The 22,570-nt window shown below is 39.8% G+C and overlaps 3 protein-coding genes and 1 pseudogene across 5 annotated transcripts in view; 2 read left to right on the top strand and 2 right to left on the bottom strand.

Moving 5' to 3' along the window:
• LOC141443953 (putative fatty acyl-CoA reductase CG5065) overlaps window positions 1–22,570 on the bottom strand; it is a 65,308-nt gene that overhangs the window by 5,981 nt on the left and 36,757 nt on the right. For 2 of the 3 annotated variants that reach the window (XM_074109386.1, XM_074109384.1), the window contains one exon: window positions 20,479–22,111. In XM_074109386.1, the coding sequence (XP_073965487.1) occupies window positions 21,958–22,111 (154 nt within the window). In that variant the 3' untranslated portion in view covers window positions 20,479–21,957. Of the gene's footprint in view, window positions 1–20,478; window positions 22,112–22,570 lie in introns of those variants that run through there. The other variant, XR_012453097.1, reaches the window with a different exon arrangement.
• On the bottom strand, window positions 958–4,458 carry LOC141443954 (uncharacterized HIT-like protein Synpcc7942_1390; annotated as a pseudogene).
• Window positions 4,826–9,654, top strand: LOC141443717 (uncharacterized). Its single transcript, XM_074109066.1, has 2 exons — window positions 4,826–5,153; window positions 7,748–9,654. The coding sequence occupies exons 1-2, from the start codon at window positions 4,982–4,984 to the stop codon at window positions 9,652–9,654; spliced, it is 2,079 nt and encodes a 692-aa protein (XP_073965167.1). The 5' UTR covers window positions 4,826–4,981.
• On the top strand, window positions 13,744–20,412 carry LOC141443952 (uncharacterized). The gene is made up of 2 exons (XM_074109383.1): window positions 13,744–14,016; window positions 15,620–20,412. The coding sequence occupies exons 1-2, from the start codon at window positions 13,893–13,895 to the stop codon at window positions 18,736–18,738; spliced, it is 3,243 nt and encodes a 1,080-aa protein (XP_073965484.1). The 5' UTR covers window positions 13,744–13,892; the 3' UTR covers window positions 18,739–20,412.

Genomic DNA, 22,570 nt, shown 5'->3' with positions numbered 1-22,570 from the left:
GTTCCGCTCAGCTGTTTCCACTAGAGCTGTGCGGTGCGAGGATGAAATGAAGCGTCTCTATTGGGTAATGAAAAACACATTTCTCGCAACACATCCAAGCACATCTCTAGCCTAACAGATCTTGTGAATAATGTTTTGCCATTTGTATTTTGCTGGAAAAGTTTGTATTTGTCTTGCTCTCTCGACTAGTTTACTGAGGCTTATTAGGAGCGTTTATACCTGCTGAGCTAGCAATGTTACATTTTCGTTAGTTTTTCTCGATTATTCCATAAAAATTTAATGAAAATTAAAAATGTAATCTAGAACTCAAAAATTTATGAAAGAAGTGTCGGACAAACTAATCGGCATATCTGGCGACCAAAGAGCAGGCTTTTTCTTCGCCCAAAGACTGAGCCTTGCAGTGCAACGAGGCAACGCCGCTAGCGTCTTAGGCACAATGCCCCGCGCTGCGCTGCCTTTGGATGAGGAAGCCCGTTTTAGTTAATTTTATATGTTTTTTTTATTTTTATTTTTATGTAAAAATTCATTGTTTAAATAAATAAACTTTTATAGAACTCAAGTTAATGTGTCTACTGCAATAAAAGTCTTTCATGCATAATGATTGGAGTAGACACATTAACTTATATATTAAGAACAGTTCTATCTGACCACATATTTAATTTTCATTCAATTTTTATGGAATAATCGAGAAAAACTAACAAAAATTTAAAAATACAGGTATAAACACTCTTAAGAAGGATTATTCGCATAGCTCCTTCAGCTGTTCCTTCAAAAGAACTATTCCTCCTTCATCTGGTAAAGGAACTAGTGCAAAAATCCGCGTGTTCCATCTATCCCTACCGCTATATCCCCCATGATAGAGATATGTGGAATATTTTTCTTTTCTGCCCCACCGGTAGTGATATTATTCCATAGTCAACGCAATAGTTCCTGAAAGCAAAATAAATACAAATATATCCGAACATGATCCGAGAATGCCTCTCTCTCTCAACAAACACGATGGCAAAACATGATCCAATAGAAGTGTAGCCCCCTCCCACTGTCTCCCTACCCGGGCGGCCAGCCCATCTGCCGCCCCCCAGCACGTGCAGGTGCAAGTGGTAGACGGACTGAGCGCCGGCGCGGCCGTTGTTGACCACCAGCCGCCAGCCGAGCGGCGCCCGCGGCGCCGCCAGCGCGCGCGCCACAGACATCAGGTGCCCCAGCAGCTGGAACGAAACACGGGTTTATTATTATTATTATTATTGAAATGATACACTAGCAGCTCTTAGAGCTGATGCGTGTACATCACTGCACTTGTGTTTTTAGTCTCTCTTCTTTAAGTATTTTGTCTAGTCTACTTTTAAAACTGTTCACTGAAGGTGCACTTATCACAAGTTCTGGGAGAGCATTCCACGAGTTAACAACACGATAGGGTAAGAAATGTTTCCTAGGGTTGCTTGCACTTGGTTGCTTAATCAGTCTCAAGGAATGTCCCCTCAAACGAGTATTTTCACTAACCCCAAAAAGGTTTTTGATGCTTGGAGCATTGTACAGGTTGTTTGTTACAGGCTTGGTTGCCTAGCAGCTGGAAGGTAGACAAAACGTCTTTTTCAACCCCTGACGCAAAAAGAGGGGTGTTATACGTTTGACCGTTATGCGTGTCTGTGTCTGTCTGTGTGGCACCATAGCTCTTAAAGGAGTGGACCGATTTGAATAAGGTTAGGGGTCTAAACATGTTTTGTCAAAATCAGTTCAACCGTTTTTGAGATATTGAAGTTTGCAGTTTCAGTCGGGGGTTTTTTCAATTAATGTTTCTGTGCCAAGCTTAGTTGGCACTAGTTGGCCTAACAGCTGGAACTTTACCACAAGCTTTGCGGTAAAGGAACACATCGTGAGGAGACCTGCACAAACCAGCGAAGCAATTCAATGGTGCGTGTGAAGTACCCAATCCGCACTGGGCCCGCGTGGGAACTAATGCCCAAGCCCACTCATTCCAATGGGACCATTCCTGTGGGACGTATATAGGCTGGGATGAATGAGTATACAATCATCAGCTTTCATTCACCAAGGCAGTTCCCAATAATCAGCCATTAGCTGTAACGTGGTATCGCAACAAACATTAACAAAACTAAATTAGCCCATTAAGAGATAACGGAGGTGTGCTCAGGAATGCAGAGATAGTGGGCTAGCTGTTTGATTAGAGATAAAGCGGATGACGGCATTGTGTTGACACAGACACAAATTGGGTATAGCGGGTTAGTATCATCATCCCAGCCTATAGACTGCTGGGCACAGGCCTCCTCTCAAAATGAGATGGCTTGGGCCATTTCCAAGCAGCCCAAGATTCTCACAATAATTACTGTAGAGTTTCATGTGATAAATATCACAGCAAAAAAAATTTGCTGCACAAAGCATTAAGACTACCATAATAAGTTGAGGTGCAAACTGGATCAGAATGCTTTCTGATTAAATTCAGCTGCTATACAAAACTGAATAGACAAATGGAAATCTTAATTATGCACATTTAAAAGTGCATTTTTCAAATTATGAGATTCAGGCTGCAAATTTAATAATGACTCGTTCAACAAACTAAGAATGAATACTGGCCACAATGACTTCAAACGCTTCTAAAGTTTCAAATCATTTTTTCTCATTTGTTTATTTTTACATTTATTATTATTATTATTATTATTATATAAATTATCAGGCAGGCAGTTGCAAGCAACTGATAGGTGCCTGTATCTAGCTGTTCCTTGGTTAAGTATTCTTTGTATTATTAATGTGTTGGTCGAGCCGGTTCTTAAATTGGTTCACATTCAGTGCTGAGACTACATGTTCTGGTAGTTTGTTCCATGTCTTGATCACTCTGTTACACAAGAAATGTTTACGAGGGTTGTTGTGCGATCGTTCAGTAGATAGCTTAAATTGGTGGCCGCGCAGACGTGTGTTGTTACTAAGATTAAACAAGTCATGGAACTCCTGCAGGTTGTAATACCCGGTAAGGATTTTGTAGGTCTCTATTAAATCGCCACGCTGTCTGCGTTCCTTTAAAGTTGTAAGCTTTAGCATCTGCAGTCTTTCCTCATATGACTTGTTCCTTAATTGTCTCGGTATTTTGGTGAAACTGCGTTGAACATTCTCGAGCAGTTCAATGTCTTTGATAAAATAGGGACTCCAGACTTGAAAAGCGTACTCCAAATTTGGTCTAACATATAATTTGTATATGCTGAGTATCATTTTTGGTGTCAAAACTCCGAAGGCTTTCCTAATGAGGTAGATTAGGGATTTAGATTTTTTTAGTGATCCCTGTTATGTGCGCTTCCCATTTAAGGTCCTCCGTTACCTTGACTCCCAAATCTGTTTGCACTTTGACTTGCTTAAGTTCGATTGCTTGATTGAGTTCATTTGAACTCAATCTTACCATCACTTTGTGTGTGGTTTATATTAAATATTATTATCACAAAAAACTTTCATTTCACACTATTTTGACTTGGATATGTCAGACTCTAATTTACCTAACGATTTTTATTTTGATATACTGTACAATTTACAAACCACAAATCTCTAAATTTACTAAACCACACAGGAATGAACAGTAAGATAGTAAATATTGGGACCTACTGCTAGCGAATGAAATGGGCAAGTTAGTCAAACCACTTTGAAACTCATCTCGCAGTTCAAAATCATCTGGTACCTAATAAACAATAAATAAATATAATGGGACAAATTGACACCAATTTACCTAGTCCCAAACTAAGAAACACTTGTACTATGGATACTAGGCAACAGATAAACACACTTATATAGATGAATATTAACTTAAAATACATATTAAACATCCAAGACCTGAGCACAAACATTCATATTGTCACTACTTTTAAAAAACTCATAGCTCAAAGTAGATAATTTTTCTGAGTGAACTTTATAGACATAACATCAAGGTTCAATTTTGTTGACATATTGATTTTAGATACGAGATAGTCTTTGGATCTAGTCTTTTTGTGGACGCGTACTCGCAAGACTCAGCCCTTGTTTTGCCTAGTACGTCTCACCTCTAATAGGTAGACAATTACCTCTTTGTCACTTTCTTCAGCGTCCTGCAGCCGCGGTATTCTCCGTTTCGGGATCACGAGGAAATGCACCGGCGCCTGCGGCGCGACGTCGTTGAATGCCAAACACAAATCGTCCTCGTAAATAATGTCGGCTGGGATCTCCCGGGACAGGATCTTGTCGAATATAGTCGGCCCCGGCGTCGCTACGCTCTGCGTTTGAGCGCGCTTCACTTCGTCACTGTATGGCCGACGGACCGCGAACGCTGACCCGCGGGATATATCGTAAATGTTCGTCGGATAGCTCTTCCGGCAACGGAATTTCAAAGCCCGCTGGAGAACTTTGTTGAACATTTTGGGAATTAATTCATGAAGATGTAAAATGCGTTCTATTATTTCGGAATTTTCGGAGTTTGACGTTTGTTTGACGTTTGTGGAATTTCATGAGGCGTTTTTTTTTTGGGTGTTATTGTTCGTTCGGTCGTTCGGCTTCCTTCAAACTTCAAAAAGTATAAAACAGGGTTTGAATATGGTTTCAATAAGGTTTCAATAAATAAACTTATTTGAATCGACCTTTTTATGTTTTTATCTGTCTTTGGGATTTATCGTTTGATTTCGAGTCTAAACTCTTCTAAAAACTTTACGATTCAACGCTGTTCGCGAAAATGCGATTTTGTAAGAAAATACATCTCGTTACTGTCATACGAAAGAAAAATAAAATACCTACCTACTAGACTAGAAAATTGAATAAAAAGCGTTGTTTATGTGATAAAAAATGCATATTTAACCAAATTTACTGCCTCAATAAACTAGCGACGCTCATATTACACTTACACGAGGCCGCTTCAAGAATGCCCTGTCAGCAGTGACGCAAAATACTCAGTTTTCATTGAACAATTCGTAATGCAAAACACGTGAGCGGCGGTGCCGGCGTTTTTAGCGTTTTTACCATGGCTTCGGAGTGTCCAGAAGTGAAGGAGGAGGAGGAGGAAGACGAGGAGTTGGAAGAGGATATCCTGTGGGCCGACCTGTTCGCTGGAGACGAGGTCAAGCGGGAGCTCATGCTGGGCCCCGATCTGAATCAGGCGGAGTATTTAGAGCTGGACTTTGATAAGCTACCAGGTAGGTTGCTGACTATATTTTTTCATCATCATTATAAAAAAAAATCGAATTCAAATCTAAACGGTTTATGTCAATAACATTTTCTATATTAACTTGACTAACCTTAAGAATGTCGCCAGCCGATGGCCCAGGGGGGGGGGGGGGGCAAGTTGATATGGAGAAAAGTTTGACTTGTAGGTTTCGGTTTCGACGTAGATGATCGATCAAGCAAGTCTAGTCAGACTTAGGACTGGTTTGGTTGCTTTACATTTGGCAAATTTTTTTACAATCTCTAGGGGGGAGGGGGGGGCGCCGTCCCTCCCTGCTCACCCCTAGAGACGTATAGTGATACCTACACTTTGTTAGAAAAATATTTGCAAAATATACTATTAGCATACTTAGGAGATGAGCCACAATGAAATTGCCTTGAAGCTGTCACAATTCCTAACTTTTAATACATTTGTACCCCATAAAATTCATATTTTGAACCCCCGACGCAAAAAGAGGGGTGTTATATATAAGCTTGACCGCTATGTGTGTCTGACTGTGGCACCGTAGCTCTTAAACTGGTGGACTGATTTGAATGCGGTTTTTTTTATTTGAAAGCAGGTTTTCTAGCTATGGTTTATAGACAAGTAGCATCAAAATCGGTTCAGCTGTTTTTGAGATATTGAACTTTGAAGTGACAAAGTCGGGGGTTGTCCAACTTTTTGTTGCTTAGGTTATCTTTTATTTCGTTTTTAACCTCCGCCAAAAAAAGAGGGGAGATATAAGTTTGACTGCTACGTGTGTCTGTCTGTCTGTGGCACTGTAACTCTTAAACTGGTGGACCAATTTAAATGCGGTTTTTGGGGTTCCATAGCCAAAATGGCAAAAATGGAACCCTTATAGTTTCGCCATGTCTGTCTGTCTGTCCGTCCGCAGCTTTTTTCAGGGACTATCAATGCTAGAAAGCTGTAATTTTGCACGAATATATATATATAAACTATGCCGACATTGGGTACCAGTGGCGAGACCTAAAAGCCACAGCACAGGACCGTGACGCATGGAAGTCCCTACTGCGAGCCCTATGTCCCTGCTGAGGGACTACAGGATTTCATCATCATCATCATCATGCCGACAAAATGGTACAATAAAAATTCAAAAATTTTTTTTTGTACCGTAGTACCGTAAAGTACCTTGTAGTGTGGGGTATCGTTGAATAGGTCTTTTAAAACCATTAGGGGGTTGTTAAAACGATTTTTCGATTCAGTGATTTGTTTGCAAAATATTCAACTAATTTACATTAAAATCGAGCGTCCCCCCCCCCCCCCCCCCCTTCTAAAATCTAAACCGGTGGGTGGAAATATTTGAAAAAATTCAGGATGGACAAAATACGAAATCCCTAGAAAAATATTATATATTTTTTTCGTAATGGCTAGGAACCCTATTTCGGCTATAATATATCATCATCATCATCCCAGCCTATATACGTCCCACTGCTGGGCACAGGCCTCCTCTCAGAACAAGAGGGCTTGGGCCGTAGTTCCCACGCGGGCCCAGTGCGGATTGGGAACTTCACACGCACCATTGAATTGCTTCGCAGGTTTGTGCAGGTTTTCCTCACGATGTTTTCCTTCACCGCAAAGCTCGTGGTAAATTTCAAATGTAACTCCGCACGTGAATTTCGAAAAACTCAGAGGTGCGAGCCGGGGTTTGGACCCACGACCCTCTGCTTGAGAGGCGATAGGTCAAACCACTAGGCCACCACGGCTTGTAATATACGGCTATAATATATATTTGATTGTAAAAGCGTGGGGCAGCTTCCCAGGAAGTTAGTATTATTATTTGTTAACAAGAAAGTCTTTCCTGTTCCAGCGCCCCGCGCTTTTACAATCAAATATTATAATTAAAAGCACATAGTTTTCGCTTCAGCCAGAAATAGAGACAACTTGAACGACCCATAATTTAAGATTGGTTTTTTGGAAACTTTTTGTATTTTTTATTTCAATTCCAAATTTTTACTTTTACGGTCATCCCGTAAAACCTAAATTGAAAATACAAATTGAAATATAGATGCACAGAAAAAACAGAAAAATAAGACCATCACTGGGAATCGAACCCAGGTCTTCGGTAATCCGTACCGCGTGCTATACCGCTACACCACTGATGGTCAACGGTACCGACACGAATTTCCCCTATGCACCTCATATCTCAGCTTGTTTGTTTCTTACTTAGTCACTTAAGCAGTGACGCTAGCGACATCTATGCCGTAGCCCTCATCGAGAAACTTTTTCGGCACTCCATTGGAACTAACCGCTCACCCGGACAAGAGATATCGTTACTATTGTTACTAAGCAATCAAATTAAGATTGGTTTTTTGGAATCTTTTTGTATTTTTACCCCACCCAAAATTGGGTTTTTGACCCATAGTTTATTTTTTGTTTTAACGTGCATTTATAAAAGCGTGTGTTCCTAGTGTTTTTTAAACTATTAATTTTTAACCCCCCAAGCAAGGTATCTATTACGTAAGTGCTGATGTTCTCTAAAATTAGCGTGCAACATAACACATTCTAGCTCAACTTGCTAATTTGAAAGTCCTATCCTCAGCTAAAGTACCAATTATCATCTTCCAGTTTTCCATGGGTTCGGGGCAGACAAAAGCCTCGCAGAGTCCAAGACAGGAGACGTTGCGACCAACGAGTTCCTCGAAGAGCCACAACTACCGGGGCTCAAGCCTCATTCCTACGTGATCAGTGAAGAAAAGGTCCCCCTCAAACCTTGCTACGTTAAACTAGAACGCGTTCTCCAAAAGAAGAAATTCAAATGCCCAATATGCGAGAAGCTGTTGAGCGAAAAAAAAGGTCTCTCCCGTCACATCCTCACGCACACACAAGAAGAAATTAACACCATCAAAGTAGAGAAGAAACCAAGAGGCAAAGGGAAATTCAAATGTCATAAATGCGGGCAGAGGCTGTCTCGGAAAGACGGTTTGGTGAGACATCTTAAGATCCACGCGAAGCGGGATCCTTTCGTGAAGCAAGTGTTAAGGAAGATGCCGGAGAAGATTGTGAAGTGCTTTTACGAGTGCGACGTTTGTGGGAGACAGTCGAGTAGGAAGGAGAGTCTGGCGAGGCATCTGGCAGCGCATGAGAAACAGCCGCCTGTGTGTTGCACGGTCTGCAATGAACCGTTTAAAATAGCTTGGGAGCTCATGGAACACATGAAGGTTCATGACGAAGAGAACCTGAAGGCTTCTGATGATGCCTTGGGAGACGCAGCTGTTAAGTCTGGGATCAAATCTGATGATGATACCGATGTAATTGATGATAAGTTGTTGAAAATTGAAGAAACTGTTGGAAGCAGTGAAGATGATTTAAATGATGATGATGAAATACGCGAAGGTGAGCCTGTGCTGGGGCCTAATGAAGAAACATATTACTGTGGGGTCTGCGAGAAACAATTTGAAAATATGTCCCAGCTGGGGGATCACCAATGCAAAGGTCCGAAGAAACCTTTTACTTGCAAAATTTGCAATCTAAAAGTACAGCACAAGTGCCTTTTGGACACACATTTCCGGGTTCACACAGGCGAGAAACCATTTTCGTGTGACATATGCGAGAAAAGTTACAGGACAAAGAGCCAGTTGAGAATACATGAAGTCGTGCACGCAGATGAGAGACCAACGTGTAACATATGCCAGAAGCAGTTTACTCATAATCGATCGCTGAGACGTCACAAGTTACTGCACGCGGGTAAGAAACCAGAGAAACCATATTCATGCAAAATGTGTAAGAAGAAATATAAATCGCCAGGCGAATTAGAAACGCACAATCGCAGTCACACAGGCGAAAGACCTTTCGCCTGCGACGTATGTAAGAAACGATTCCTGCGAAAGAGCGCTTTAGTGAATCATTTATTCACACACTCCGATAAGAAGCCGTATTCGTGTGAAATATGCAAGAAACAGTTCCGCGACAGCGCTAAATTAAAAGAGCACGGCACTATTCACACAGGACAGAAACGGTACACCTGCGAAGTGTGTAAGAAACAGTTCCGTCTTAATTCCACGTTTGATAACCACAAACGCATTCACACAGGCGAGAAACCTTTTCACTGTGAATTCTGCCCGAAACGGTACAAACAGAGGGCTCATTTAATCCGCCACCGACGGACGCACACAGGCGAGAGGCCCTATGGTTGCAAGTTTTGCGATAAACAATTCACAGATAAATTTATTCTAACATGCCACGTTCGAACGCACACAGGCGAGAAACCGTTCCACTGCGATGTGTGCAACAGACGGTTCGCGACGCTAAACGAATGCACGGTGCACAAACGCGTTCACACAGGCGAGAAACCCTATCACTGTAAAGTGTGTAAGAAACAGTTTGCACGGAGTTCTCATCTAGCTGACCACTTGATATCCCACTCCAATGTGTGGGCGTATACGTGTGATGTGTGCAAGAAGAGTTTCAAGCAGCGCAAGCATCTTTTGAGCCACTTGAAGCAGCACACAGGGGGAGAAACCTTATGGCTGTGATGTGTGCGGGCAGAGGTACGCCAACAGCAGCGGGTTGACTTGGCACAAGCGGCGGCGCCACAGCGATGGATTGGCTGCCGCTTTGCCGTGAATATGTAATTAAGTATAAGTTTTATACAGAGGACATTAAGGCTGCGTTTACACCAGAGATGTGCAAGGAATGTGTTTTTCATGAACCATTAATGGGCTGTTTCCACTAGAGATGTGCTGTGCGAGGGATGTGTAAATGAAGCGTTTGTATTGGTTAGTGAAAAACACGTTCATCGCACATCTCTGGTTAATCATTCTTTAAAAGTTTTACAAATTTTGTGTTTCAACATGTTATAGTGGAAACCTGAGACTTTATTTATGTTGAGTTGGTTATTGCATTTATTCTCATATACTTATTTACCTTTATTGCAATAAAATACTTATTCTTAGTTTGCTATAATTATATAAGTTGTTAATATTTTCTATACTCGCAACTTTAAACTTCTCGATTTCGAACATGCTACAAGTTTCAGGTTTTCTGTATTTAATTAACACCTTGTAAAGTCGAGTTTATAAACATATGAGTAAAAATTTGATCAAAAATATCTGAAAAATATCTCAAAAATATCTGAAACGAAAACTAAGTTTTCGCTCAGAGTTTTCGGTTACAAAATACGTCTCGATCGCGTTCGTGTTAAAATCTCAATTTGTATATAACACGAACAGCGCCTCTAGCGTAACGTTATTTAGATTTTAACGCAAACCTGATCGAGACGTATTTTGTAACCGAAAACTTACACTAGGGGTATACAGATATTTTTGATCAAATTTTTTCTCACTAGTTTATGAATTCGACTGTACCTGTTAATGGTGGGCATAATTTGCCCGTCAATTAGTTATGTTATCGGAAATATAGGGCACGTGTTTTTTCTCGCTTCGGAGCAAAATGCACGACACGTAAATTGTAAACAATAGTAAAATCTACAATACGCAAAATGTCCGATTTACATTATCCCAGTAAATTCGTGCCAGTAGCGATAGGTAGGTACACTGCTGGGTCACGATCCAAACGAGACACAAGATCGATCGAGCACCGCAGGGTCATGCTAATGGAACGGTTTTACTGGAATATGTGAACACCAAACAGGCAAAGCAAAAAGTTCATTCGCAAAATGTAGCTACGGTGCGCGGGTTTCACAATAAGTAGGTATGCGTGCGTTGTGTATAAGTACATTTTAGGTACCATCAGCAAAATAAGTGGTCTATCAATTTTTAAGCAAGTTCCTATCAAAGTCAAAGTCAAAATATCTTTATTCAATTTAGGCTATAACAAGCACTTATGAATGTCAAAAAAAATCTACCACCGGCAAGAAACTCAACGAGGTATATATATTTTTTAAACAGATGATATCTATCAATCAACCCAGCCTATATACGTCCCACTGCTGGGCACAGGCCTCCTCTCAGAACAAGAGGGCTTGGGCCATAGTTCCCACGCGGGCCCAGTGCGGATTGGGAACTTCACACACACCATTGAATTGCTTCGCAGGTTTGTGCAGGTTTCCTCACGATGTTTTCCTTCACCGCAAAGCTCGTGGTAAATTTCAAATGTAATTCCGCACATGAATTTCGAAAAACTCAGAGGTGCGAGCCGGGGTTTGAACCCACGACCCTCTGTTTGAGAGGCGATAGGTCAAACCACTAGGCCACCACGGCTTGATACGGCACGCCACGGGATGATATCTATACATCACAAGTATTTAACACAACTTTATTTTTAACACAGTAGGTTCGCTATTTGAAGGGATCGCTAATGCGGATCGGAATTATTTCCAAATATCCCTGTCCATGATATAATCATTAACTTTATAATACGCCTTTAATATTAATGTCTTCTTGACAATAGATCTGAATTTTGTATCCGTTTCATTTATAATATTTTTTGGAATTTTATTTTAAAAACGTATGCAATTTCCCAGAAACGACTTTTTGGTTTTAGCCAGTCTGTAAGATGGAACTTTAAGCTTCCAACGAATATGTCGCTAAAATCAAACTTTCAAGTTGACAGACACGTCTATTGGCATTATTGTTTTATGACATGCAAACGATTATCAGCTTTAGGGTGGTAGACCACATATTTGGCTGATGGTACAACACAATACAGTACAATGAATGACTCTTTATTGTACACCAGAAATAGTAAGCGACACAGAAGACATGTATATGGTATGGTATGTAATTAACATTTTCCATTTTGTGCCTTTTGCTCTGAGGCGTTTTTTCTTTTGGCAATCAAAATAAAAAAACTAGATAATAATAATATATTCAATTCAATGAAGAGCAACGTACAATGGGGTGAGAAGGGATTGCGGGGGGAGTAGGGATAGAACTAATATTTTGTGTTTTCACTAGTTACTTGAAATTTGTGGCTCAGCTTGCTCTAAAAGTAGTTTATTTATATTACTATTTATTATTTATATTACTGTTTATTATACTTATATTACTTATATCTCCTTTTTTCTGGTAATTTTTATTTCGTCACTACTTTTAAAAAAAAACTCGTAGCTCAAAATAGATAATTTTTGTGAGTGAACTTTATAGACATTACATCAAGGTTCAATTTTGTTGACATTGATTTTAGATACGAGATTTTTTCAAAGTAGTGACGGTTTGTTTCTATCCCTTCTGACCCCACTACGGGGTGAGCTGGGATTTGCCTATATTTTAGTGTTTATTGTTTAAACTATGAAATTAAACGACAGATAATCATTATTAAACTAAAATTCATACCACCAGAGCATTTTTTATGTATAAAAATCAACTTGCTACGTATGTTTTTTTTATCAAGGTTTGAATTTCAATGTTGTCCCTACTCACCCCGTTTTACGCAGTGCCATCCTTGGCATTAGGACATTATTTTTAAGATAAGATTCAAGTGTTGACTTTTTATAAATCAAAATCGAAGAAGATTACTTTATGTTTTTTTTATTATTACGCAGTAAAGCAATAAAACTAGTGAACGTTGTGTGATAAATTGATATTGACCTAGTTGTAAGTGTTTCTTTATAATTGCCATCAAAATGTTCATATATTAGTTGTTACATAGTACATACTCTTGGCACGTAAGTGTAGCACTGACCGTTAATTTCCGCGCTTGTGACAGCCGCTCCCGCCCCCGCGAATTTTGCGCCTTTTGCGAATTAACGGTCACCGCTACACATGCCGAGGTTCTGTAAAGCTTGATAAAAATAAAAATATTCAAAGTTGATGCTGGTTTTGATTCCTAATATTTTTTTCTCTTAAAATATGTCAATATTATTAAATGTTTAAAATCACATTTGAAATAAATTAAATAAAAAGGGCAACGCACCTGTGATATCCTTCGTGTTGCGGGTGTTCATGGGCGGTGGTGATTTATTTCCATAAAGTGACACGCATGCTTTATTACCCCTCTTACCTATTTATAAAAAAGTTAAAAAATCAAAACAAAAATTATCCTCCCACCCAAGCCTTCTCAGTCTGAGAGGAGGCCTGTGCCGAGACGACGAGACGTATATGTATACCTAGTCTGGAATGATAATAATAACTTGGCCCAAACATTCCTATAGAGTTCAAACTTACGTTACGATGGCATTCACTTCATCTTTTGTTTTCGTTTGAGGAACTTTTTACAAGCATTTATTTAATAGTTTCACCTGTCGCGTTGTCTGTCTGTCTGTTTGTCACAGAAATACTACGTAGGTACTTATGACTGTCTGTAATCAACTCTTCAACGGTTTATGGCATCGACTTGAAATTTAATATGCTAATGTATTTGGGTGACAATACTAGTACAGTCAACAAAAAGTACAGTCAGCAAAAAAAGCTTATATTAAAAATTAAATTTTTATTACCAAATACTTTTCTGTAATATTTTTCAGACGGCAGTTACTTTTACATTTATGATAGTAATATCAAGGATAACGATATTTTACTTCGTTATTTGTTTTTATTTCACTTCACTTCAGTTAGTTTTCATCAGTCATGGCTGTATGGACGTCATTGCCTTTACCTGTCACAAAATGAAACGTATGAAAAAAAAGACCGGTTTGTTTTGTTTCTACTTCTACGCCAAAATAGTCGTGTTGAGTTTGTTTTCAATAAAATTAATAACTCGCTAATGCTGTGACGATAGCATTTTGTGATTATCCCTTATTTGATTATTATTATTATTACATATGCAACTAACTTTATAACCTCTTTCTGTGAAAAATACACAACAGTTTAGAATGGCAATGGATTTAGTGAAGGAGGAAGCGGCGTGGGAGGCCGAGTATGTGGAGGCACTTTGGGAAGCGTTGTACGCTGTTCATCATGAAGCAAGGTCGCAGGCGACAGACCTAGCATCACCAGGTTAGTAAACCGGTTAAGTTTCGAGAAGAGGGTAGCATAAGAATCACACCTTACTTTTGAAGTTGTTTACACTTTTAATAAGATTTTTGTTAAAAATTAATGTCTCCCTTGGACCCAACCTGTATTGTCTCAATGTTTTGTACTGTCTTAATGTTTTGTATTGTCTCAATGTCTGTGTATGTCCATTTTAGGTACGCAACAAGCACATCTCAGCACCCAATGTTTAGGAACTGTTTTCTAAAAACTGGTCAAACACGACGTACACTTTTGCTGCTGTCAGGAGTCATTGGCAGTAGTGGTTGCTAACCTAAAGCGACCGGTTGCCAAAAACAAAAAAAGTTGAAGTTGAAGTTAAAAATTAAATTTTTAATAAAAGCTTACTATGTTGACTGTGCTTGCATTGTCATTCAAACTACATTTCCATACCAAATTTCAAGTCGATGCCATTAACAGTTGAGAAGTTCCGTTCTGCGGAGACAATGCTGGCTGGACTATCAGGATGTCACTACCAGATTATTGTATTGTCACCAGATTTACATAAGTATACCAAATTTCAAGTCAATCAAAACAAACAAATTTATAAAGAAACAAACAGGGCAGCCTAAAGAAAAGCTTGTAGAAACATTTTTAATACAAGCTTTTTTGCTGACTGTACTTTTTACAAGCTTTTATTTAGTTTCACCTGTCCCGTTGTCTCGAGTATAAATTACTGTCATAGTTACAAGCTCATAATTTTATAGACCATCTCCTAAGCATATTAGTTGCATATAGTTTTTTTAAGAAACTCTGTCAATGTTGTCTCTTTGACAATGGGACAGAATAACAAACAAGGAAGAAGTTGATTGACTCATTAACTAAAATCCTGGAATTTCGATTGAACTGTTGGATCCAATTTGCCTATTATGCATGCAAGACCGTGGGCAAAGCTGGTTGAGTAAGGTTTCACTAGCTCAATATTCCGGACAGCTGAGCACAGGCATCCTCCCAGAATGAGATGTAGCCACTTCTCAAAAACTTCTTTCATGCTATTCTCCATAGGATCCTTGGAGAGCATGGGAATTTTAAATGAGAGGGCTTGGTGCCTTAGTTCCCGCGCGGGCCCAGTGCCGATTAGGAACTTCATACACCATTAAATCACTTCAACGGCGTGCAGGTTTCCTCACAATGTTTTCCTTTGCCATGGTAAATTTCAACATAATTTTGCACATGAATTTCGAATAACTGGGCGAGCTTGGATTCAATCAAACCCACGATCCTCTGCTTGAGAGGCCATAGGTCAAACCATTAGGCCACCATGGCTATAGTTAATTTATTACTGACTAGTTTTTACCTGCGGGTTCTGCTGTATCATTAGATACAGCAGTTCAATTGGAATTCCCAGATTTTATTAAATTCTCGTGGGAATTCCCTTTTTCATTGACGTTAGGTAAGAAGAAGACCCCAGCGGTTGATCCCAAAAAAGTATCCTATGTTTTAATCCAGGTTATAAACTAACTTTTGCCAAATTTCATCCAAATCCGACCAGCCGTTTCAGCGTGAAGAAGTAACACACATCACTCACAAACTTTCACATTTATAATAAGGACCATTTAATATGTTTCAGTTGCAAGAGCATGTGATGCTAAGACCAGAGATCCGCAACCCAAGACGGAGACCCCAGACCCTGGGGGTGTTTCTGCCAGTCACAGTACCATTAAAGATACCTCTACTAATATACCGACCAAGACAAAACCTGCACAGGGCGTTCAAGACATTCCTACCAGGAGTGAAGAAGCTGGTATTGCTAATTCAGCCCGGACACTAGAACCAGTCCCTACCAATGTTTTTAACCAAGACTCCAGTAGTAGTAATAATCATAATACAGAGGTAACACGAAACCCTAAGGATGTTTCCAACACTATCCTAGAAGACGCAACTAATAAAATGTGCAAGACAGAACCAGCTTGGGCCCCTCAAGATGATCCTAACATTCTTGAAGATGCTATTCTTACTAATGTGGTCAGGACACCAGCACCAACTGGTGATGTCTCTACCAACCAACCTTCCCTTGAAGACTCTAGTAGTAATAATCCTAATGCAACAGTATCACAGAAGCCTAACATCTTTGTTAACACACATTCTATCCTGGTAGACGCAACTAATAAAATGTGCAAGACAGAACCAGCTTGGGCCCCTCAAGATGATCCTAACATTCTTGAAGATGCTATTCTTACTAATGTGGTCAGGACACCAGCACCAACTGGTGATGTCTCTACCAACCAACCTTCCCTTGAAGACTCTAGTAGTAATAATCCTAATGCAACAGTAACACAGAAGCCTAACAACTTTGTTAACACTCATTCTATCCTGGAAGAGGCCACTAATAAAATGTGCAAGACAGAACCAGTTTGTGCTCAAGACATTTCTAACAGCCTTGAAGATGGTAGTGTTCCCGATATTGTCAGAACACCAGCATCTTCTGTTGATGTCTCTACTACATATAACTCTACTATATATAACACAGACTTAGCACGAAACTCTGCTGAAGTCCCTTCTAGCGTTGAAGACTCCAGTAGTAAAATGTGCAAGAATTTAGGAATCATTTCTCCCAATCTTGAAGACACCAGTAATAATATGCCTAATAAAAAAGCAGTACAGAACGCTGATGTTTCTGTCACTAATTCTGATGATGGAGATGCTGATGTTAATAGAACAGCCAGGACGGATTGTAACCCTGAAGGCATTTCTAGTCTCCGAGACTCCATTTCCATAAAAACGTCCAATTATGCTCCGAAGATTTCTGATTCTGAGGTTTCGCGCCTTCAAACACCTAGTGTTTCTAATGGAACTGCAGTTCCCAAAACCGAACTAATCTCGCTCACACCATGCTATGTGAAGTTAGAACATGTTTCATATAAAAAAGCGTTCATATGCCAGATATGTCAAAGGTGTTTTAGTTACAAACATCGCTTAATGAACCATATCCTCTCCCATACGCAGAGTGAATTAAATACCATCAAAATTGAAAAAAAAATAAAGAGAAAAGGGAAATTTGTGTGCCACATTTGCGGAAATGGGGTTAAATCAAAACGATCTTTGACTAGTCATTTAAAGATCCATGAAAGGGATCCATTCCGAGAGCAAATGAATAGAAAAACACCTAAAGATATTATTACAAAGATTTATTATACTTGTGATTACTGTGGCATGTCGACCATAAGGAAATATTGTTTAATAAAGCATATGAAAAGGCATGCGAAGGAGCAGGCCGTAGCGTGTGAAATATGCCATCAGCAGTTCCAAGCTGCATGGGAGTATGTTGATCACATGAAACGTAAAACTTGTAAGCCATACAAATCATCGAGTGAACACACCAACAAGAATAACTTACAAAATCTAATGGTAAAGCCCTGCTACGTAAGTCTTGAACGAATTGATATTGGAAATGAAGTTAAGACAGCGAAGATAAAAATTATAGATGAATTTAAAAGTTTTAATAGTGATAGTGAAGATTTATTGGATGATAATCAGACATTTGAGACTGATGAAGAAACATACTACTGCGGGGTTTGCGAAGAACAATTTGATACTTTGTCCTCATTAGGTGATCATGTCTGTCATCACCCAAAAAAACCAGTCTCGTGTGATATTTGCAAGAAAAAGTTCAGATTCCAGAATGACTTGGTTGCACACGTGCGATTGCACACGGGCGAGAAACCTTATATCTGTGATGTGTGCAAGAAACAGTTTCGGCTAAAGCATACCATGAGTATGCACATTAGGACAATGCATTTAGGCGAGCACCCTTTCTCCTGCAAGGTTTGCAAGAAAAAGTTCCGTACATCCCAGGCTTTAGGGAAACATGTTCGAAAACACACAGGGGAGAAGGAGAAGAAGCTGTATTCATGCAAGGTGTGCAAGAAAAGGTTCAGGTTTGAGCGGGAGTGTGTCGAGCACGGCCGAGTGCACACGGGCGAGAAACCTTTCCGCTGTACATTCTGCAACATGAGTTTCAGGGTGGAAGTTTCTCTGCGGATCCACAGTCGGGTGCACACGGGCGAGAAACCGTACACCTGTGACGTGTGCAAGCGATCGTTCCGCATCTGGCAGACGCTGGACGCTCATAAACGCGTGCATACCGGAGAGAAACCGTTTCCTTGCGATGTTTGTAACAAACAGTTCAGGCGGTACGACACTTTATACACCCACAAACGGACTCACACAGGGGAGAAGCCTTATGCTTGCGAGTTCTGCCCGAAGCGCTTCACACAGCGCTCGCATTTAAAGACCCATCAGAGAACTCACACGGGTGAGAAACCATACAGCTGTTCTGTGTGCAACAAACGCTTTAGAGACAATTCTCACCTGAGAAACCATGCCCGAACTCACAGCGCGGAAAGGCCTTACCCTTGCAATTTTTGTGAGAAATTTTTCAAAAATACACAGGATCTAAAAATCCACCATCGAATTCACACAGGACAGAAACCGTACGAGTGCAAAGTGTGTAAGAAAAAGTGCACGCAAGCGTCTAATTTACGGACTCATATGAAAACGCATGGGAAGAAGAGTTGGTTGTTTAGCTGTAATGTTTGTGAGAAGAAGTTCCAAAGGCGGCAGTATTTGAATCAGCATCTGACGCTGCATGGTGCGCACACGCCGTTTATGTGTGATGTGTGCGGGGCGCAGTTTTCCAGCAGCAGTGTTTTGAGTGTTCATGCTCGCAGCCACTACGGTGGTGAGTGAGTACGTTAAGGGCCTCATCACTTGCGATTTGCGGGCGAACGCGCAGCGAGTTCGCTGCGAGCGCGTAACGAATTCGCTGCGTACTAGCCGCAAAGGGAAATCAGCATCAACCCAGGGGGGCTACTATGAAAATCGGGAATCGAAGTTCGGTATCGTACCGTCCCGTTTTTTTTATTTGTTTACTAACTTTTTTGTTGTTTGTAAATTGAGAACTCTGTCATTTATTTATGAAGTGACTACTTAGTAAAACTCTTTTTTGTTTATCATTATTATTAGTAGTACTTAAGTTCTTTCAAGTTGTTGATAATATCAATTCAGAGCGGCACAAAATCTAGCCGTCAAATGTATGCAGTACTTAATATGTAATTTTGTATGGAGAGTGGGCTAAATTGTGTGTCGCTGAGTATATTCTTTCGCTAATATTTTTATTAGTTGTTATACAACGTGTCTCTACAGTACTTTGTTATTGAAATTAATGTAAATATTACGCTACAATCCTGGTTTGACTTGTTGAGGTTTAACTGTTTCGAAGATGGTTAAACTGATCGAGTGTTGCCATTATTTCCGGTTGCGAACTTCCTTCCGCTGGCGTTCGTGTCGTCATAGTGGGTTGTATGTTTTTATATGTTTTAGTTTTTAAATGGGTCCCACTGAAAAACAGCGTTGCGGCTTGCCGTAACAGTATGCTGAGTGGGGTCCACTTTATACTATTCGATGTTATTATTATTATTTTTTTCTCTCCATCTAACGTATTTTTATGTGTATCGAATATGTGTAAATATATTTCTCTCTCTCTCTCTCTCTCTCTCTCTTCTCTCTCTCTCTCTTTCTCTCTTTCATTGTAGCATGGTGCGGGTGACAGCTGTCAATATCACAAGACTAGAGAGTCAAAGTGTCGGAAGTTGAGTCGATAAAACTAATAATTTAAAATCTTTATCTCTTAATCATAATGCAGCAGCAGCAATGGCAGGTGGTAGGATCTTTTGGAAGGTCCGCCCGGATTGCTACCACCATCTTGCTCGCTAATCCTGCCGTGAAGCAGCAGTGCTTGCACTGTTGTGTTTCGGCGTGGAGAGTAAGACAGCCGGTGAAATTACTGGCACTTGAGGTATCCCATCTTAGGCCTCTAGGTTGGCAACGCATCTGCAATACCCCTGGCGTTGCAGATGCTTATGGGCGGTGGTGATCTCTTACCATCAGGAGACCCACTTGCTTGTTTGCCATCCAAACGAATAAAAAAAAAAATGCCCTATTGTAAAATGCGTAGGCACTGTGTTATATTAACGCCTTTACAATGTCGTTTCAATATGCCGCAATTGCTAGAGGTGAGGGTGAGGTATCGGTAAAAATAAAAGCGATAAAATAAACGAACTCATTATTAATTTGCAAGATTGGTCCTCAGAGTCGGAAAGTGACACTCCAAATGTTGAATATATTATATTTTAAATTCAAATAAGACTGTCAGTTCGATAGCGTAACGTTTAAACCAACAAAATAATGCAAAAGTATCGATAGTTTGCGTAACAGTAGGAGGGACTCTAGTTACCTACGTCAGTTTGGCATCTGTCATTTGAATCATGTTACAAGAAACAGAATATAGTGACACATGAAACACTCTTAAGGTTCTATTACTATTACGATTCATAAGACACCTCTACACCTGTGTGGCAGACTCCGTTTGGGTTCGAAACTAGAAATACCAAAGTAATAGGGATTTAATGATAAAAATAAAACCAAAAATTGTTACTTAAAAAAATATATTTAAATATAATATCACAAAATCACATTTTTTATTACTTATCACAATAACTTACACCGAACCTTTATTTAACCCTAATACCTTATGTTTTAATAATAGAACCTATTTCCTTATTAATTATTAATTTATATTTAGTATATTTTGTTCTACTTTACTTATTTTACCTAATTTGAGCAGAATACTTAAATCTACCGTCATAGAAATATATATTTTTTAAATAATTATAATGTTTTTAAAAGTAGCGGCAAAACACTAATTATAATAATTCAGGCAAGATAGCCCATACAATAAATAATAATAAATAAATAATAGGTTATGGTAAAGATGATAAGTGGACCCACACCTTTGACACCCACAACACTAGAGGACTGCTGCGTTGCCTGGCTAGATGGTTTAATTAATACCTTGTGCCGGTCACTTCACTCATTGATCGCTGTATAGTCATGGAAATTCTACTGAATATAATGTACCTAAAGTACAGCTGCCAGATTTGGTACATTCAAGGATTTTAAATATTTTTAACCCCCGACGCTAAAAGAGGGGTGTTATAAGTTTGACCGCTATGTGTGTCTGTGCGCCTGTCTGTCTGTCTGTGGCACCGTAGTAATGTAAAATATAATGTAAATATTTAAGACACCAGTTGACGTTGTTTTGTTTACATTTAGTTGAATACCTATCCAAACCAAGTATAGTTAGTTAATGTTGTTCGGAACTTGAAACAGGAGATCGGTTTTCTTTTTCTTTCTCATAGTATCTATAGCTGCGTTTCCACCAGAGATTTACAAGGAATTTGTTTTTCATGAACCAATAGGAACTCATTTACCTATCGTCGCTCCGCCGAGCCGTTTCCACTAGAGATTTGCGGAGCGAGTATTAGGTAAATGAATGAAGTGTTTCTATTGGTTCATGACAAACACATTCCTTGTAAATCTCTGGTGGAAACGCGACCTTATTAAAGCAGGTTCATTCGAGCAATTTAATATCTGTCACAATAAGGTCACAATACAAAAGCTATGAAAAAAAAATAGTTATGTAAAAGTACGTATGTATGTAAAAATAAGTAAACAAGCACAATTGACAAACATTGAGATATATGTAGGTACTATATAGTAGCTAATATATACAGGCTGGAACATTGTAATAATCAATTTCACTATGATTTTCTTGACAAAAGTATGAGATGTCAACATGACATTAGTAGTGCAAAGGTTCCACTCGGTCATGATTCAATTTGTTCAACTGTATAAAGGCAATCTCTCCCAGTCAACCTTTGAGTGGATGAGAGAAGCATTCAGTTAGGGACCGACAAAAAGTGTCTTGAAATAAAAGTTAAAATAGTAGAAGTTACAATACAATTAATTGGTGATTTCAAACTATCGGATATCGTGTTACCACTCTGGTTTAGTTCATCTATGATTTATCCTAGCCGCCACTCGGTTGCATACGTGTCTCGCTCGCCCTCACGCGCGCAGGCGGCCGTACACCGCGCTGAAGAGAGACAGCAACAGTCGCAGCGTGCCGTACACGAACGCGCGCGCATACCGACTCTGCAAGATCAGTCGCAGAAGCAACAGAAGCGACGCGAACTTCACCGCCTGATGGAGGATCCACATTCTGGGGACAAATGGTTGTTGGTGAGTGAATAGCGCACCGAGGGTTCCGTGCTATCTATATCATAAGATAACCTAACCTACAAAAGGTTGGAAAACCCCCGACTTTGTTAGCTGAACCAATTTTGACAAAACATGTCTAAGAACCATGGCTGGAAAACTTGCTTTCAATAAAAACAAAACCGCGTTCAAATCGGTCCACCCGTTTAAGAGCTACGGTGCCACAGACAGACACACATAGCGGTCAAACCTATAACACCCCTTTTTTTCTCTAACATCTTTGGCGGAAACGCATGCCCAACGCATGCCATTAACTGCCACCTTACTTCCACAGGTGCCACCGACGCACCTGTGCGTTCAAGATGTATGAATAATTATCTGAGTGAAGTTCCGAAAACGCATATATGCGTCGGTGGCAGTGAAAGCGTAAACCTATAGTTTCACTTTTGAGGGCAGACAACAT

Source organism: Choristoneura fumiferana, chromosome 28 (genome assembly GCF_025370935.1).
Source record: "Choristoneura fumiferana chromosome 28, NRCan_CFum_1, whole genome shotgun sequence".
In the NCBI taxonomy this organism is placed as follows: Eukaryota; Metazoa; Arthropoda; class Insecta; order Lepidoptera; family Tortricidae; genus Choristoneura; species Choristoneura fumiferana.
This window is presented reverse-complemented; position numbering and strand designations above follow the sequence as displayed.